The sequence below is a fragment of the Anticarsia gemmatalis genome, chromosome 12, assembly GCF_050436995.1.
Source record: "Anticarsia gemmatalis isolate Benzon Research Colony breed Stoneville strain chromosome 12, ilAntGemm2 primary, whole genome shotgun sequence".
In the NCBI taxonomy this organism is placed as follows: Eukaryota; Metazoa; Arthropoda; class Insecta; order Lepidoptera; family Erebidae; genus Anticarsia; species Anticarsia gemmatalis.
The window spans coordinates 9,207,921-9,227,160 of NC_134756.1; the positions used below are offsets into that span (position 1 = coordinate 9,207,921).

The 19,240-nt window shown below is 32.6% G+C and overlaps 3 protein-coding genes across 7 annotated transcripts; 2 read left to right on the top strand and 1 right to left on the bottom strand.

The window, feature by feature from the left end:
* The first annotated feature begins 49 nt into the window (after positions 1-49).
* LOC142977124 (uncharacterized) lies at positions 50-2,146 on the top strand. Of its 4 annotated transcripts, none has more exons than XM_076120853.1 (5): positions 50-452; positions 637-814; positions 1,036-1,210; positions 1,439-1,733; positions 1,884-2,146. In XM_076120853.1, exons 2-5 carry the CDS (start codon positions 812-814, stop codon positions 1,933-1,935), a joined length of 525 nt encoding a protein of 174 aa, XP_075976968.1. In that variant the 5' UTR covers positions 50-452; positions 637-811; the 3' UTR covers positions 1,936-2,146. The 4 variants fall into 4 exon arrangements, with proteins under 4 accessions (XP_075976968.1, XP_075976967.1, XP_075976966.1 ...); XM_076120852.1 differs by having other exon boundaries at positions 54-549; positions 627-807; XM_076120851.1 differs by having other exon boundaries at positions 54-549; positions 637-807.
* Positions 2,147-6,426: 4,280 nt separating this feature from the next.
* LOC142977123 (uncharacterized) lies at positions 6,427-8,308 on the bottom strand. 2 transcript variants are annotated; one of them, XM_076120849.1, is made up of 4 exons: positions 7,996-8,308; positions 7,512-7,921; positions 6,926-7,377; positions 6,427-6,691 (listed from the first exon to the last, which is right to left on the bottom strand). In XM_076120849.1, exons 1-4 carry the CDS (start codon positions 8,152-8,154, stop codon positions 6,456-6,458), a joined length of 1,257 nt encoding a protein of 418 aa, XP_075976964.1. In that variant the 5' UTR covers positions 8,155-8,308; the 3' UTR covers positions 6,427-6,455. The 2 variants fall into 2 exon arrangements, with proteins under 2 accessions (XP_075976964.1, XP_075976963.1); XM_076120848.1 differs by having other exon boundaries at positions 7,509-7,921.
* Positions 8,309-8,739: 431 nt separating this feature from the next.
* Positions 8,740-12,928, top strand: LOC142977083 (V-type proton ATPase subunit D). The gene is made up of 6 exons (XM_076120779.1): positions 8,740-8,898; positions 9,000-9,117; positions 9,330-9,477; positions 10,158-10,373; positions 11,835-11,965; positions 12,334-12,928. Exons 1-6 carry the CDS (start codon positions 8,858-8,860, stop codon positions 12,418-12,420), a joined length of 741 nt encoding a protein of 246 aa, XP_075976894.1. The 5' UTR covers positions 8,740-8,857; the 3' UTR covers positions 12,421-12,928.
* Positions 12,929-19,240: the final 6,312 nt, after the last annotated feature.

The following is a 19,240-nucleotide window of genomic DNA, read 5'->3' on the forward strand; positions in this document are numbered from 1 at the left end:
TATAAAACAACATGACTATAATAAAAAAAACTTGATGCCGTAGTTATACACCAAGCCAAAGCCAAAATTACAAATACATAGAGTCCATAGTTTATTGTTTGTTCTGCCCGAAGAGCAACTGTCAATGAAGTGCCAAAGAACTCAAAGAAGTGTCAAACGAAAATCAAAACATGAGTGCATCCACGACTTATTTTGTTTCTAAGTCTAATTTTTGAAACTACAACAATATAGATCGATATATAACAGAGATCTACTCATAGTTTGCAAATATGAGTCGAGTAGGTCAAGCACAGATGACAAAACTTTTAGATTTATTAAGCGAAGAAGGGGTACTCGTTAATGGAAGAGTAGTATATACTAACACAAATAAACAGAGCTTTTGGAAACGAGTGGCGTTACAGCTTAATTCTGTAGAAAATGGGGTATACAAGAACACTTGGAAATGGTGTAAAGTGAGCTCATTGTTTACTGTTGAATGCTAGCTTTGAGACCAATCCTTTTCTCCCTGTTTCCTTGAAACACTGTAAAATTACCGAATTAAAATATTTAGTGAGTTGATATGATATGATAGCATTTATAAGAATACTTTATTCTAACAATAAATTTATTGCATGACTAATAAAAAGGCTTTTTTAGATGTGGGCAGATTGGAAGAATAAAACCAAGAAGAAAGCTAACATACTTTTAAGAAAAAAGTGTTATGGCTTAGATCATCCAACACCTAGGCTATCTGCACTAGAAAAAAGGCTCCTCAAAATAATCAACTATCCAATGGATAATAAGATGGACACAGCCAGATTAGAAGCGGTAAATGGTATTATTTTACTACTAATTTATCTCATTCTTATTAGTATTATTATACCTATATAAAATAAATGTAAAGGTGTTGCCAAGCAGACTATCTTTGAGAAAAATAAATTGATACAAATGATCTTTTTACAGATTGTTTTCTATTTTTCTAAGTAAAAGATGCCAATGATTGTGGCTGTTTTTTAAATTATAATCTCTTACCACAAACTATTGTTTTTTTTTAAGGTGGCCAAAGTAGAGGCAACAGATAATTCAGATGACTTCTCCATGGAGTTCCTGCAAGAGGAGTTCAATGAATCAAGTGTAAAAGACAGAACATCATCAGAAGATGAAGATAATGCTTCAAACAGTTATGACAGAAATGGCAGTGAATTCTGTGATGTAGATGAAGTTTTGAAAGGTAACACTTAAATACTAGTCTACTTAAGTCCTGCTAATTAGTAATTATTTTGTAAGAAAGATTACTCAAAATAAAAATCTCCATACTGTATTCACTCTGTGTGTTAGATCAGAGCCAAAACCATTTTCAAAGTAACAATAAAGTTCCTATAAACATTGTATAAACATTTACATATTTATATGTAATTTGTTCCTGCTTGGTGTATCAAAATATATTTCTTTGTTTTAGAAGAAACAAAAGTATTAGAAGAATCAGAAGCGGACCATAGAGTAAGAGAAAAAGATAAACTATCAAAGAAAAAAAAGATGCCCCTACAAGAATACAAAGAGAGAACAAAATTAAAATTAGAGAAGGATAGAATTCAACAGAAGAATGAAGAATTAAGACTGAGAGCATTAGAATTAAAATTAAAAGGAGAAGAATTAAGACTGAAAGAGATGGAGATGAACAAAATAAATTATTTAACTAATATTGAGGAAGAGAAACTTAAATGTTTTAGAGATATATCAGCATCTTTAAAAGAGTAAGTATTAAAATAATTTAAGCTTACTCCAGCTTAAATTTAGAAATACGACCATTGTGTTCTGTTTAGTCAAAATATTGCTACTCCATAAATAAGTGTTACATTAAATGTATAATCAGTATCTATTCTAATTGACTTATTTTCTTTCAGAATACTGGAGCGATCTAGAACTGGAAACTTAAGATTTCATAACTCATTATAACTTAGTGTTAATAGAATAATGAAATACAATGTTGGATGAAAAGAAACATTAATTTATTTGTCTCCTTTAAAGTTTAACAATTACAACCCCTTTTCACTTAACATTAGTTATAAAAACTATTTATGAAATAGAAACACTTTTAAAATTTTTAACATCAATATCAAAACATACATTAGAAATATCACATAAAGTAATGAAATATTGTAATCAACCATTTTATTTTATAATTTTTAATCAATACATAATATTGCTGAAACTAAGTTAAAATGTATTCTCAATCCTGCACATATGCAAACGTAATATCAAGCCTGTTATACATGAAGGCATAGGCCGGTGAAGGCAAGTGTTATACACCAATATTTCGCCACTAACAATATTAGTTCCATGCTATAGGAATCGTGAATCCTTTCTCTTCCTTGGTCTGAATCGTATATGGTAGTGGGCTCAGCCTTCCTGAATCATATTTCCTCTTCAAGTTAATAAATGTAAGGCAACTAAAATATTAGGATTTGCATAATCAAGGTTTCTTTGCAACCACTGAAATGCAATAACATAATTAAAACTTAAACAATACAATCTTCTCAACATAATAAGCACCTTTAACAGGCCACTAATTCTCTTTCAAATATGACTTTATAATAACCAATAATACCCTTAATTATATTAATCACAACATCACATCATGGGACAAAGGTATTTAACAACATTTTTATAGCTTTAAAATAAAACAAGTAATATTTTGACAGTTAATCAGGGCTACCCATGGAAATACTGTAGTAATTCTGTGGGGTTACTCATGAGATGCATAGGTGCTGGGTAGTATTTGTATCAAGCACAGTCATGACACACATACTAATGAGCAGTAACTGCACAAATTAGGCTTGTTACACACATATTCAATTCGGTTTGGCAATATTTATCGAACTACAACATGTAATCAACTCACTTGTTTGGCTTGAGCCGAATGGGTTCTACTCATATTCGGTTTTGCCAGCCTTCTAGGCCGATTCATGCCGTAACGAATATGTGTGTATTAAGCCTTACTCAATATAAAAATAACTAATATGTTGGAATTCAATAGATATTGAGCATAATGTTCCAGACATCAGTCAGTCACATTATAAAGTATGAATTAGCTGCACAAAACAAAAACTCTTATAAGATTCAAGATAAAAAATTTAATGTACGTCAGGCTGGCCCGGCCCCATGGAATTTAATAATGAGATTGTTATCAATCCAATGTACCCGGGTATACTAATATATGTAACACCTTCATTTTCAATGTAACTCTTTTTAAAAGAAATTACGTGCACTTCTTAGTGGCCGGGCCAGCCTGACGTTTTCAGCCCGGCCACCTTGTTTCCCACTAATCTACAAAAAATACTGGCAATATTGTGCTACAGATGATATGTACCCTATAATTTATGCATATGTAACACAAAATCGAATCCTAAAATGCAATAGCATACGAAATATTAGCGGTTGCAGGTGGCCGGGCTGAAATTATTTCGTTAATATAAAACAGTAAAACTGCAACACCTACCAAAAACTAATACCAGTACATAATGAGATATAGAGATATAGAATACATGTAACGCTTTCATTTTAAATTATAATACATATTTAGAAAGAATAATCACTTGAAATTATATTTCAGCCCGGCCACCTAAAAGCGGTAATATTCCCTAAAATCTTATGCCAATTTGTACAGTAAAACCTGATACAGCTATGAAATGAAAGTAACATTCGTTTCGTTTTAGTCGTATACCTTTAAGCCTTCTGTTTGACTAGATTATCAAAATCTGAGAAACTTGCCGAAGAGTGACTATCATTTATTAACTAATTTCAGGACATTTGGTTTGTTGAGTGAAACAAAATTGGTAATTGTCATATTTTTTTAATAATCATTTTTGAAATTAGTTAGACAACATTTGTACTTATATTAATTAGGTACTATAACAATTGTTAATTATAAATAATGTAAAAAAAGGTTTTTGTCATTGATAATAACACAGTTATCAAAAAATTATAGTAATATCAATATTACCTTAACATCGAACATTCATTCATTCAGAATATTAGAAGATAATTTTTGGTTAAATACTTATTATACCTTGGTAAAAAATCACAGATTTTCATAATGATTTTTACATCAACTTTGAATTTAAAGTTTTGAAAACTTTCAATTAAAATTATGCTAATATAATTATTACAACAATGGAGAATGTTAACATATTTTGATAATTAGCACTCCATATTCTCTGTTAAAAATAAAAAATACTAGTGAAAGAATTACTTCGATACGTCAATTAGTTTCTGATTTATAAGTAAAACAAGTTGTAACCGTCAATTTGCGTGTGACGTCATTGTACACCACACTCAGTCTAGCTCACACGGTCCTTAATAATAATATTTACTATTATTACACTATAAATGTAATAAGGGGACAAATACACAACAAAATACTGCATAAGCTATTACATCTACGGTTGGAGACTTGATATTAAGCGGGACGCGGCTCGCGCAGCACGGTGTAATATGACGTCACGCTGTTAGCGGGACTTGATATTTTTCGAAACTTTGAATGCTTGTAAAATAAAAACTACTTGGTATTTTTGACTAAAACAAAAACTAGTTTGCATGTACATGTACCGGCTTTACTGAGTCAAAATTTGAAGCGATTTGACATACCTAGTAACATTCTCCATTCTTAAATAAAGAGAGAACCATAGTTCTTTCAGTGGCAGCTAATGGAAATATAGCTATGTAGTATATATAATTTAACATACCTAATATTAAAATCACAGCTAAAAATCACAATGTTAACTTGTATAATTAAACGTATGCTAATATAATAATCATTGCTAGCCTATATCTGGCATTTGTACTATAAGTATTTTGACTAATTCAAATTTAAATATATTGCTTATTAGAATCGTTAAAAACGTACTAATCACTTGATTATGTTATTTAATCAAGCTAAAATGTACGTCAAGGAATGTAAAAATATTAAATCCAAATTACTTTTTTTAACACTAGACTGTAAATCGTCATAACACATCCACAGATCTTGATTAAATAAATGGCATTTATAATGTCCTAGATTTTCCCCCAATACTACATATTCAATAGCACCTACAATCACATAAATATTAGTTCTAACTTTGATAGATAAAGGTATATCGTTCAATATTATTTGATCTGTTCCATTTAAATCAAAAGATATAATATTCTTTACATTATAGCTGGACAAAACAGTGCCCGGGCAATCGTGTTCATAATCCTTCGAAATAACGTCTATACAAATTGAGTCTTCTAGGGCTGATATTCCAAATGTTTTAATTACGTTCATATTAATGGGTAAAAATGGTACTGTTCTTTGAAGTTGAAATGCACATTTTTCTTCGGTACATATTTTTGTAAATAGAGCGCTATAAAATAATTCTAAAATCATTTGTTCAAACAAATTTGCATAATTTTAATTGAAAGTTTTCAAAACTTTAAATTCAAAGTTGATGTAAAAATCATTATGAAAATCTGTGATTTTTTACCAAGGTATAATAAGTATTTAACCAAAAATTATCTTCTAATATTCTGAATGAATGAATGTTCGATGTTAAGGTAATATTGATATTACTATAATTTTTTGATAACTGTGTTATTATCAATGACAAAAACCTTTTTTTACATTATTTATAATTAACAATTGTTATAGTACCTAATTAATATAAGTACAAATGTTGTCTAACTAATTTCAAAAATGATTATTAAAAAAATATGACAATTACCAATTTTGTTTCACTCAACAAACCAAATGTCCTGAAATTAGTTAATAAATGATAGTCACTCTTCGGCAAGTTTCTCAGATTTTGATAATCTAGTCAAACAGAAGGCTTAAAGGTATACGACTAAAACGAAACGAATGTTACTTTCATTTCATAGCTGTATCAGGTTTTACTGTACAAATTGGCATAAGATTTTAGGGAATATTACCGCTTTTAGGTGGCCGGGCTGAAATATAATTTCAAGTGATTATTCTTTCTAAATATGTATTATAATTTAAAATGAAAGCGTTACATGTATTCTATATCTCTATATCTCATTATGTACTGGTATTAGTTTTTGGTAGGTGTTGCAGTTTTACTGTTTTATATTAACGAAATAATTTCAGCCCGGCCACCTGCAACCGCTAATATTTCGTATGCTATTGCATTTTAGGATTCGATTTTGTGTTACATATGCATAAATTATAGGGTACATATCATCTGTAGCACAATATTGCCAGTATTTTTTGTAGATTAGTGGGAAACAAGGTGGCCGGGCTGAAAACGTCAGGCTGGCCCGGCCACTAAGAAGTGCACGTAATTTCTTTTAAAAAGAGTTACATTGAAAATGAAGGTGTTACATATATTAGTATACCCGGGTACATTGGATTGATAACAATCTCATTATTAAATTCCATGGGGCCGGGCCAGCCTGACGTACATAAAATTTACCAGTAGACATTAAAATAATAAAAATCAAACTTTCAATAGTTTCAAATAATTTGGCCTTAATTTGCTTAAAGTGACTGCATCTAATTCTGATACCCTATGTATTCTAAGGTGGCTCTTCATATTGCCTCTTTGAGCATAGCCTCTACCACATATTGGGCATTTGAAAGGTGTTTCTCCTGTGTGCAGTCTCATGTGCTCTTTTAAGTAGTCCTCGTGGTAGAAGCTTGATCCACATACACAGCACTGAGCAGGCCGCTGACCTGGAATTAGTTGAAATTAAGAATTAGTTCATAGTAAGTTCCTATATAACAAGAAGTATAGATACGGAAGACGCAACTGCACTTTGTACTAAGTGGAGTTCTGTGGTTTCTGCCTATTCCTATGGGAGAAAGGCATGATTTAATATAAGTGAGTTATAAATTAGAAAAATTGAGATTTATAGATATGCAACTAAGGATAAACTTATTAGATTTATAATCAATACATATAATTACCTGTGTGTACAGCTCGCTCATGTATCAGAACAGATTTCTGACATTTATACACTTTATCACACAATTTACATGCATATATTTTTTTGGGTTTCAAATGTTTATTATGTACATTCTTAAAGTGGCTTGACAGCTCGCCTTTAAAAGTAAATGCTTGGCCACATGAAGAACAAATAAAATTTCTACTATTCTCATGTTTTCTTTTCATATGTCTTTTTAAATAATAATCTGATACGCAGATTCTAGGGCATTTGGGACACTGTACTGGCTTTTTATAGTGTACAGATCTTTTGTGGGTATTGAGCTTGTCTTGATTTTTGAATACATCACCACAGAGGTCACATAGCTTCTGCTCAGGTATTTTTCTTATATGTGGTACTGAAACCTTGGTCTGTGGTCTAGGCTTTGGTTCTGTTTTATGTACTTTTGTTAATGTGGTCTGTCCAATCTTCATGCTTAAACAAAAACAGAGTTGCAATTAGACAAGATCATAGAGATTGGGATCTTTAGTAAATGGAGTTAGAACCTACATACTCCTTAAAAAACTTAGTAGGTAGTTAAAAGATAAAGATGAAAGCCATATTACCACCATTTATCTCCATTCCATAAAAAGTTGCCTTCTAAAATTGAAGATGCTATTTTATTAGTTCTACTGGTGTTTTTTCTGCTGGTTTTTCGACATTTTGGTTCCTTTTTAACCACAGGCTCTAGTTTTACTTCCTTTAATAGTTTCAAAGGTTTCTCATCATCTATGTCATCAAAGCCATCATCATAATGATCATCAGATTCAACTTTAACTCCTTTTATTTCTATTTCTACTTCAGATACAATATTGGTATCACTCTCATCATTGTAAACATTTTCTTTTTTAACTATCTTATGACCATTTTCTAGGATCTTACAAGACTGCTTATAAGTATTAATAAAATTGCATAAAGTCTCTAAAGTTGTATTGCACGCTGCACATATATGACGTGGAAAGCCATCGACATCTTCAATCTGTAATTTTAGTATCAATGTGTTAACCAACAGTAACATTTTTTCATAATAGTATTTGTAAACAAGATAATTACTTTTGCACACTGAAGACATGACGTTAACTTTTTGCGTAAACTGTTTCCTTTCTCTGTCTTTTCAAAAATTGGAAATTTAGCTCCATTCTGAAGACATATTCTACACAAACTTGTTGAATTTGTATCTTCCATAGTTTTACTATTTCTAAGAAGATTCATATCGGAAAGCTACAAAATACTTTAAAAGATATCATTATATTTTTTTAGATCAGCTATGATATTGGAATCAGATCTAATAAGAATTTTTGTTTACTTTGAAAATAAAATAATATTTTCATCACTATCAAAACAAAATCGATGACATTTTCCAGTTTTGTCATTTTTGACAATTAACTGTTGCTTGTTCTAAAAAAAAACTTTAAAATTGTAATCAGTACCTATATTGATTAATTCAACACTCACAGTATTTGTCACTTTTATTACGGGCTACTTTATAAACTGATGCTTTTTTACCTACTAAAAAAAAGTATATGATCGAAACTTTTGGATAACAATATAAATATTTAAATGTAGGTAGGTACCTATACATTTCTGATAAACATGTACCTATTTTTGGTGTAAAGCGAGTTTTAATAATGTTAGTAAATTTTCAGTATTATTATTTTTCTTTAATTTAACGTTTATTACAGTGTTCCATAACTTACAAAATAATAATAATTATTTACTTTATGAAACAAATAATTTCTAAAAATATAGGTAAATTATAAAAATCGATACAAGTATTTTGATAATTTCTTTGAGCGAGATCACAAGACCAATCATAGACAATATTTATCACTTGTCTTCTGTCATCAGGTGATTTAGGTTTGGGAGTAAAAAAGTCCTGAAAAGGGATAAAACGCCAATATATTCCTAAATCAATATGTCTGGAAAAGATAGATTAGCGATTTTCCCTTCTCGGGGGTAAGTTTTACGTGGAATATAACTATTTGCTTTATTTATAAATATGAAACTTTTGCGTTGAATTTGTGTTGCGACTACCATATAATTTGTCCTGGTTTTAGTGCTCAGATGTTGATGAAGGGCCGTCTGGCTGGAGCACAAAAGGGTCATGGTCTCTTGAAGAAGAAAGCTGACGCCCTCCAAGTGAGGTTCCGTATGATCCTGAGCAAAATTATTGAGGTAAGTGTTTCGTTTTCTTTCATGGCCTATTTGATAAGACAGAAAATCATATGTTTTTTATTTATGGACCTCTTTTACGTGTAAGAATCTTTCAAATGATAAAATTTTAGCAGATTTTACCTTTTTAATGGAAAAGAATAGTGTATTCATTAATTTCGTGGTATTACATACACACCCATGTTATAACATAATCATGTAAAATGTAATTACAGACGAAAACTCTTATGGGAGAGGTGATGAAAGAGGCTGCTTTCTCTCTGGCCGAAGCTAAGTTCACAACTGGAGACTTCAACCAGGTTGTCCTGCAGAATGTCACCAAGGCTCAGATCAAGATTCGCTCCAAGAAAGACAACGTAGCTGGTATGTGTATAAATATTGATTGACTGGTCAAGTGTTACCTGTACATAGGTTTTTTCATGATTGTACTGTAGCTGATATGGATAGTTCAGTTCATGTCTTATGAATACATACTTTAAATGCCAAGGTTCTTTACGACAAGATGTATGGATGTTGCCAATGAGTCAAGAAAAGTTCTAAAGAATTGTACTGAATGTTCTTTTCCCAAAGGGTTAGACAGAGTACATTGATCTGTAATTAAAAGTCTGTTTAGGAAAATAAATCTCCAAAATATCCAATAGTTGTGTCAACATTTAATAAATGTTATCTCATTGATAAACTAATGATTGTTTGAGAACTTTTAATTTGACTGATTGTTGTCAAGGTAGGAATGGTTAGTTCATAAATTGATTACATATTTTGAACATACTTATGCACTTTCCTTTTAATGAAGTAACAGGGCATATTCTTATATGAATATACAATGGTTCCAATAAGACCCTATTATGTCTAACACATACATAATTGATACACTTGGTTTCTATAATCATATATTTTTTTATTATAATGTCTTTTAGCCAATATTGAGCTACACTACCTAACTTACCAGTTAACTGTAAAAGTTTGTGAATCATGTCCACATGTATGCACAATTAAATGTACATTTTCCATGCCACCACTCTCATAGCCTTATTTTCTTACAGGTGTGACACTGCCAATCTTCGAGTCTTACCAAGACGGTACTGACACATATGAGCTGGCGGGTCTGGCCCGTGGTGGTCAGCAGCTCTCCAAGCTGAAGAAGAACTTCCAGAGTGCCGTCAAGCTACTGGTCGAGTTGGCTTCTCTGCAGACTTCGTTCGTGACCCTCGATGAGGTCATTAAGATCACCAACAGGCGTGTCAATGCTATTGAGCACGGTATGCAGATGTTTCTTTGTTTCTTTTATTTAATTATAGTAGGTTTTGTTAAAAACTATTTATTACTCCTAAAGAAGCCTATATCCATCTGTTTTAGAGATATAAAAAAAATCTTCAATTTGAATTGAAACATAAATATATTAATGCTATACCTTGCAAAATTTCTTCAAATTGTTCATAGATATTATCATAAACAGGTAGACACCAGATTTTAGGTAATAGACATTAGTTTTCTTCTAATTGTGTGTCTCTATATTCTACAATATTCATATTAGTTCTGAAATTCGTATTTGCATAGTTATAGATGAGACTGACTGGCAAATAGTAGTGTCAATCAACTAATATTATATGAACAGGTCTATTGTAATGATTATTAATGAATATTTATTAATGAACTGTAACTACAAAAGTAATGGTCAACTTCATATTATTATGGTTTTATCTACTAATAGTACAAATTTATTCTTAATAAATTATTAGGGATGTGGATGAATTTTATGAGATTTATATTACACCAAGAAAGTACACTTCAGATGTATAATTAATCTATTTAACTAGTATTTTATACCTTGGCTTAAAACATATAACTTTATTGAGTAACCAATTGTCAGTATTATTTAAACTAATATATACAATCCCAGTTTATGAGATTTGACTTTTTAAATATATAAATATTAACTGTAAAACAAGATCTTAATCATTTACGTACGTGAATACGTTATATTTTCTAACACATGCAATATAGCGTTCCGCCCAGTTCCCATGGGCGTCGGCCAAAATTACGCAACACCATACTGCAGTGTCTAAAATCCCGTTTGTCTTGTAGTCTCCGTCATGGACATTTATATTAATGTCAGCAATTCGTTCTTAGGACTTTTTATATGTTTGTGATTATCACAATAATATTATTACATATTTCAGTGTACAGTAAAATTGTATTTACTCTCATTGTAACTGAAGTATGAGTAAATAATAAGTAGCGCACACTATGATTAAGATATCCTAGATAAGCTCTATTTTTGACAATTGACAAGTTATAAATTGTTTCCAACGCTCATTTGAGGCGCCCATACCCAGTTGCGCTCTCCGGTCGGTAAACGATCTGTGGGTTAAGCAACCATTGGCGCGGTCATTCCATAGATGGGTGACCGCATAGTGGTATTTGAACTGGGCGTCTCCGTGCTTCGGAGGGCACGTTAAAAGTCGGTCCCGGTTGTTGTCTAGTAAAATAACAGTCGTTAAGCCACGTCAAAGGCCTCTCGGGCGGCTTGAACAACTTTGCCACTAGGTTGACCACTAACCATACGACAAACAACAAACAACTACAACGCTCATTTGTAAAATAAAATTGTAGTTCTATAGAAAAAAAAGAAAATCGCGTGACTGCTACCAACTACGCTGTCATCACTACATGTTTAAAATTATGTTTTAGGAGTACTAATATGACTTGTATTTTGTCAGTAATTATTCCCCGGCTGGAGCGCACCCTGGCCTACATCATCTCCGAGCTGGACGAGCTCGAGCGTGAGGAGTTCTACCGGCTGAAGAAGATCCAGGACAAGAAGAAGATTCTTAAGGAGAAAGCTGAAGCGGTAAGTTACCATCTCACAATAAAAGAAACATTCGTATTTTGGGATAATATTTTTTTAGAAAAGATTTAAGGCTTTAATGTCTTTAATGTTCGCGTCAAACTTCTAACTGTATACATCTTGAGCCGCAGATAAATGTTGCGATAACCATCACAAATAGCTCGCACTAAAGCAGCGTTCGCAACGATTAAGCGCAGCTGAAGACTGGACACTTACACTGAGTGAAGTGTCTGGACTTCAGTAACGTATAATCCTTCATACATGATTCTAATTATCATATTGCTGTCAAATCAAATTCGGGTTAGTTTTGACGTACATGTGTAATTTATATTATCTGAGGAAATACTAATGTAAACAATTTGTGTTCACAGAAAAAGGCCTTGTTGAAGGCGCAGGGACAGGACTTACGCGACTCCGCGAACTTGTTGGACGAGGGTGATGAAGACTTGCTGTTCTAAGCGCTCGCTCCGTAGACACTCATATACCTAGACAGTTGTTAGTAGTCGTGCAGTCAAGTGCGCCGCAACACCGGCACCGCTCCACTGCGAGCCACGCAAAAATATACCTAAATACGGGAGTTTTTGATGCCATTTCGGCTTTTTTCCAAACTTGACTGCATTTAAAAATGATATTACAGTGTTCATTACGTTGTAAATACAGTATTGTTGTATCACTGTTAAATGTATAATCTTTGTGCGTTGATCGACTTCCATCCTAATATTGTGCTCTGAAAGCGGTGTCACGATCATTGCGTTCGCTTAGTCGTTACGTAAGCATTCCACCACATTATAATATGTTTTTATTTTTCAAAGCTTTTCTGAAACGCTGTAGCATAAAATCAGTATAAGTACACCTATTAAGTATTTATGGTTTTTGAATTGTTGTTGAATAACTAACTAATATTTTAAGTAAGCAATCATGTAAATACAAGTTTGTGAAGCGAAATATATTATTATTATTATTGAATCAATGAGTGTTATTTCTTACTCAATCTCGTTATTCCCTAATCAAAACTGGACATTTGTACAATCTAAATCTACTTAAGTTTGTCATTCAAGCTTCTGTTTAGTTGCAGAAATAGAGTCAAACAGTTTAAAAATGATTTAACTACGACCTACCTACATTTATTAGAAAAATTAAGTATTCTCTTGTTAGCAGATCTGCTAAGTAACTCAAAACTAGTGTGGTATGGGCTTCCTATAATGTTCCTGAATGCTGAATAATATATGAATAATGAATATACCTACCTAGATTACCTAGTGGGAATTTCTATGTACTTCAATGAAGTTCGCGTAACAGAGAATAGATTATTTATTGAAAACGGTCGTAAATCTTGAGTCCAGTCTCATATATCATGTCATATGTAGATAAGATTACACGTATGTATATTGGCATACCATCGACTGTAACTAACCAAATTCAGAAGAAAATAAAATAATAAAATACTTTTCACGCACTATATTCACAGAAAACAAAACAGGCTATTGTAGCAAAAGCATCAGTAGTAGAATCTTCTTAAATTAATGTTTATTGCTAGCTAGAAAGTACTTGTTTCCCTTCCTCAATAAAAGGCCGTAATCGACTGCGCATCTTAAAATTGAACCGAGTGACTTGCCCGTCTTCTGTGGATCATCTGACACTTTGTAATGTTTCTTTAGAAAGCCGATCACTCGCCGTGAAGTCAGGCCTTGGCGAGATGGCATCTTGTGAAACGCCCAGAGCACTATAGCGGCAGGGATTGATTTCCTAAGGCCCATCTTAATTCTGTTGTAAGTCATGTCGCTGCTGCGGTGCTCGGAGCTCCATGGTCTGATACACCTGTCCCGCTGGCACGAACTGCACGTGGTGTAATAAGACTGCGATGTTCTACATGAACAGTACGATCGACTACACCCCATCGTTCCGAGGTTCACAATAATATCGCATTTTTTGGATTTTTTTTATTACAAGTTTTTTTGTTGGCTTTTCTGCGCCTAATTGACGTATGTATCAAAAGTCAAGTGATTTTGATGCTCATTTTTACCATCGACACGCATGTCGATAAACAAACGTAAAAAGTTTGCATCGAAGTCATGATATCATTGAAAAAGTATGTATAGTTTTTAACGGACTTTTGCCTATTAATCGGTAGGTACCTGATGTGCTTATATCCACATGTAAAGTTCCTTCCTAATGGATTATTATGAAACAAAAAATAAGAGTACAGATTACACTAAAAACTATGTAGGTATACTTAACAAGGCAAAAACTATGAATTACTCGGTTTTTATATTCAACAATCATGATCTTTATACGCAATAAAAGTGAGCATAAACTGACAAAAGCCAGCAAGTAATTAACAATTAGTTAAGCATCTAAATTATCTAATTCCCAACTGAGAGGAGCCCTTGCTTTGTGTGCGAACGGATCGCTGGACCGGTCGGGCGACTAGTCGAGCCTCCGCAGTTGGGCTACGAAAGGCACATATCCGGTAACCGGGGGTGAATTATTGCAACTTCATTTACTATGACGCCGGGCGTATTTTGCGCGATGAATGTAGAACAAGCTTTTGTGCTATACACATCTGTCGTGTATAATTATCTTGCATTAATAAACAGGAGACGACAAGTTAGAAAAGTAATTAAATATGTACTAATGGCTTTAAGTTCGTGTTCAGATATCATGTAACATAACATAGAGAAGAAACCTACTTACCCATAGTTAAATACTTAGGTTATATAAGTATTGTAATAGTTAGCAGCGGAGTAACTTTTTTACAGTTAATATTGTGGAGTCTTTGTCGAGATTGCTTCCTTTGTTTTGCAAAGAATCTTTGTCTACAAGACACATGCACCGTATAGGTTTATACTTTATAGCCACGTATCTAAGTAGCTAACTGAAAGGACTTTTTCCAATAAACTCTCTTGTTATACTTTCCTTATAATTTTTATGTAGGATAATAAATTATTCGTAGAATCTCATTGAGCGATTTAAGTAGAAAAAGATTAAATTGAATCACATAAATGTCTGTGAAATTACTAAATAATTTTGAAAGTGTTTTGAAATTGATCGATCAATTGATTGATGATCGATTTGAATTGATCAAACGTTTCTTGTATCTAGGCGTGGTGAGGAACCACAAAATTAAATAATTCGATAAATATTGATTGTAGGTCGATACAGAAGACGTAATTTAGACTTTTATTTATCGGTATCTCTTTCATGGAATCAACATAATTTCGAGTTAAAAGTCGGCTGATTTCCAAATAGAAAACATAGGTACTCGGGCTTTATTTGCGCCAGTCTCTCAGAGGCTACACGGTATGAATTCAAAATTTATACGTACGTGCTGATTGTCTAAAGAAAAACATTGCCTTTCCAAATTCATATAAAATGTAAAGTACTTAAGTAATTGTCGTTGAGAGGTTTAATCCGCCCTTTGCTGATTGGATCTTTAATCCTTTACGAGATGGGTACATTTCGATATTAAACGTGACTCTGAGGCGTTAATGATTCCGCTATTCACACGCTCGTTCAGTTTTACCCATTACTGAAACCTGAACTAACGCTACGCTTGTTGAAAACTTAATCAAATTATATGTATTTCGTTTGAAAAGGAATGCACATAAAATAGAGGGGTTAAGGCAAGCTATGATTGTTCCCTGTAATATTTCACTGAACATAACTGAATTAACTTTATATTAGAATTTCAAAGACAGATAGCAGCTCCATCGTAATAATAAACCTGTGATACTTATCTCTAATTGATCGTAAAACTATGGTGTCTCTAGCAGGATGGTATTTTCCTCGCTTCACGTTTAATTTTCAGAATTTATTAATTTTATAAATCATGATTCTGTATCGTAATTGAAAGTTTTCGTTTTTCCGCGAAATATGCCGATTGAGTACCTAAACTTTTTAGTCATATTATTTTCAGGATTCGTAGATTAAGTAAGTACTCTACTTCAACAACAAAAGCATTGAACGCAGTTTAGAAATTTATTGAATGGGTTTATGGATGATGATAAAGATAGGGTTATGAATTAACTAAATTGCAACGGATTTTGTTATGCCAAGGGCACCATTAAAACTTACCGTAAGTATTTAAACTTTAAACTAAAAGTTAAGCAGGCATTAGTTATGTTTATCGTCATTTGATGATACTTACTCTTTGATGACGCTGAAAGAATAAAAAAAAACGTGCAGTCAACGTTAAGCCGTTAAGTTTTTGTAATGTCATTAGACAAATAGATTCTCAAAATAGATAGTTAGGTAGGTACTTACCATTTCCCTTCAAAATTTTAGGGTAAAACAGAAGTTTGTTTTTACCCGTATTCGTTACAAGAGAAAACAAGAGAAGCATCGTAATGTCGGCCAACGTTCCAATAAAAAAGAAAATAAGGAATGAATAGACAAAGGACCCAGGTTATTTCATTTTGGCGCTCTACGGCTCTATGGGAGTTTATGGCGGGCGTCGGGACGCTCACGGCGCCGATGGAGAACGACTAATCGTTTATAGTTTATACGAAAATAAACCAAGTATACGTTTCTTATTCAAATCAAATTTTATAAAAACTGTAAAAACACTGTAAATATAGTTATATAATTTTCTGTTTACTTCTTTTTTTTGTTTTTTTAAGTCGTCACAAAATTGCTTCTAATTAAATATTAGTGTAGGTTAGATATGTATAGACAAAATAGCGCTATTTTGTAAAACTAAACGCGCATCGCAATCATTTGTGGTTCGTATATTTTATTGGTATGGTTCAAAAACCACAAACAGGCATTGGCACGGTTTATTAGCGTTTAGCGATGGTTTAGCTAGACAATAAATTACTTACAGAATGCAATAATGACCTTTTTGTGCGGGTTTAATTTTGGTAAATTTGGTAAGTTTCTACTCAAAATATTTTTAAAGTGCACTTGTTCTTTATGACTTTATCCCAAAATATGTCCGTACAGTCAATAGAGTTAAGTAATATGTCTTATTATGTTTATGTAACTGACTTGAAACGATTCGTAAGAAAAAGTTAATCGCGTAAAATACAGTCGCATTTTCAGTAAGTAAAACTAGACTGCAATATCTTAGTACTCCGAATTCATATGAAAAGTTGCCATTTCATAGAAAACCCTCACACTAAAAGGGTCCCGGTATTATACGAATGGCGTAAACCTAGTCATAAACAGTAAACACTCAGAACCACAAGTAATGGTAAGGTCATAGCGAAAATTTCTCGTGAACGAAGATGTTTCGTGGTAAAGGAATTTCCAGTAGGTAGAGTGGGTGTGCGCGGTGCGGGGTGCGGGGCGGCGGCGGCGGGAGGGGGCACGGGCTCGCCGAGGGTGGATGTTTGGAGTGTTGTTCCCTGTAAACGTCAAGAGCGATCACCGTCGGAATGAAACTGAAGATAGATTTGAGGTAAAACCGGTGTAAAAACCAGAAATAATCGGTAATAACCGGTTTTTTGTCGCCGCCAGCCGCAGCTACATAAATCTTCATATGCTTAGCGGATTGTGATTATTTGATTTATTTGAACACCTAATGTAACATGTTGAATAACAGTAGCTCAACAGATTAATGTTATGGAAGCAGTTATTAAGGTGTATTTATTATGATAGTAACAGCAAATTTCATCGTCATAGCGGGAGAGTTGCTAGGGAGAGAGATATTTAGGTTATACCAATATACATTACCTAATTCTCCAATAAATAAAGGGACATGTTACAAATAAAGCCGTGTAATATCTCGAGTTTATTTAAATGGAGGACCATGTAAATTGTCAGGCGATAATTTTATTTAGAACTGACATTCAGCTTACTTTGTAACTCTGTTGGCTAGTAGGGCAGATTCGTTAGTATTGCGAATAAATGACATTAAATTTAGACTTTAATACGTTGAAGTGGGATAAAAAACACAAATCAATTTAAATTCGAAATATTTCCTTTATATTTTTGATTCGAAAATGACTTACATTTTAGATCTTTTTAAAAAATGTGCATAATCTTATACAATGTTAATATATACATATGACTTAACATACTCATTCGTGTTTTTATATCCAGAATGAGTAACACGAATTCTTACGTACGTTCTTACATCTAATAGGTACAATTCCGAAATGTTCGTACGAAACACGTTTTTTTCTAAACAATGGTGTCTTAAAAAATAATATCCATCGTAATTTTGAAAGTTTCCAGCCTTAATCCCGTGACTCCTGATCAAAAATTAATTTAGTGCGGTTTTCTGTGAGGTTATGAGATCTTTTTGCTTTTGTTTATCATTGCCTGGGGGCCCCTCTAAGGGGCAGCTTGATGTTACTCCATAGTACCCACTAAAAATAAATAAATACATAAATAATTATAAAAAAATTAAACAATTTTAAAACCACATCTCAAGTAAGTATACATATATGGCCGAAAGCCGCAAAAAACTTAGTGTATCGTCATTAGGGTCGAAAAAGAAAATTAGAGAAAAATACTTTAATGGCATCGGTAACATTTTTTCGACGAATAATAGCCAGTGATATTTATTATTTTTTATTCGACCTACGTGGTACATATTTAAAAATTCAATGATTAAAATTTAAACTACGGAGAGGATACACGGAGATATTTAAACAAGCGAGTTGTTCTATTAAATATTTTATATTATAAAGTACACAATGCAATATTTTTTAGCATGTTTATGATTGAAGGAATAACTAAAGTAAGGTAAATGTTATACGCGAGGGAAACTGCTATTACTATAATTTTTATTTCTTATTTGCAATCGTAAATAAGGATTTTCCCAGGGTATTCCGTATCTCTTACGTATTCTATACACATGTTAAGTAAAAGCATCTACAATAGTCAGTAAGTAGTATCTACGTCTACTAATTATGACGTAGAGCCTGCTATTACCGGTCGATTAGCTCTGAGTAGTGATTAAAGCAAAATATTCCCTTTTATTGCGCATTTCTATAGTTCACATACGGGGGAGGTTTATGAGCGCTGACCTTTTAAAGGTTGATTTGATACGATATTGTGGGTGGAAATCACCTTGTGGTATTACTCCGTAACATAAGCAATGTAATCCAAATGTAGAACAACAGGAAATAGATTATTATGGAAAATAATGTGTGATTCCAATGTTGGCGTGAGAAATTATTGTAATGACTCTTAAGGTCACGAAGATCTATTTGTAATACTTATTAGGTTTATAAATAACAGTTATGTATTATGTTTCATGCGATGTAATTAATTCAATTGATTCATTACAGGTTAATCATCACTATAATGATTTACCTACTACATTACGTT

Bases quoted from the DNA above. Each gene is read 5' to 3' on its own strand.
- LOC142977124 (XM_076120850.1), top strand. From the start codon at position 270: ATGAGTCGAGTAGGTCAAGCACAGATGACAAAACTTTTAGATTTATTA. The intron at 453-636 runs GTGAGCTCATTG...AGGCTTTTTTAG, and splicing joins ACACTTGGAAATGGTGTAAA to ATGTGGGCAGATTGGAAGAA. The intron at 1,211-1,438 runs GTAACACTTAAA...TCTTTGTTTTAG, and splicing joins TGTAGATGAAGTTTTGAAAG to AAGAAACAAAAGTATTAGAA.
- LOC142977123 (XM_076120848.1), bottom strand. From the start codon at position 8,154: ATGAATCTTCTTAGAAATAGTAAAACTATGGAAGATACAAATTCAACA. The intron at 7,922-7,995 runs GTAATTATCTTG...CTAAAATTACAG, and splicing joins CATGTCTTCAGTGTGCAAAA to ATTGAAGATGTCGATGGCTT. The intron at 6,692-6,925 runs GTAATTATATGT...AACTAATTCCAG, and splicing joins TGAGCGAGCTGTACACACAG to GTCAGCGGCCTGCTCAGTGC.
- LOC142977083 (XM_076120779.1), top strand. From the start codon at position 8,858: ATGTCTGGAAAAGATAGATTAGCGATTTTCCCTTCTCGGGG. The intron at 8,899-8,999 runs GTAAGTTTTACG...TCCTGGTTTTAG, and splicing joins GCGATTTTCCCTTCTCGGGG to TGCTCAGATGTTGATGAAGG. The intron at 9,478-10,157 runs GTATGTGTATAA...ATTTTCTTACAG, and splicing joins CAAGAAAGACAACGTAGCTG to GTGTGACACTGCCAATCTTC.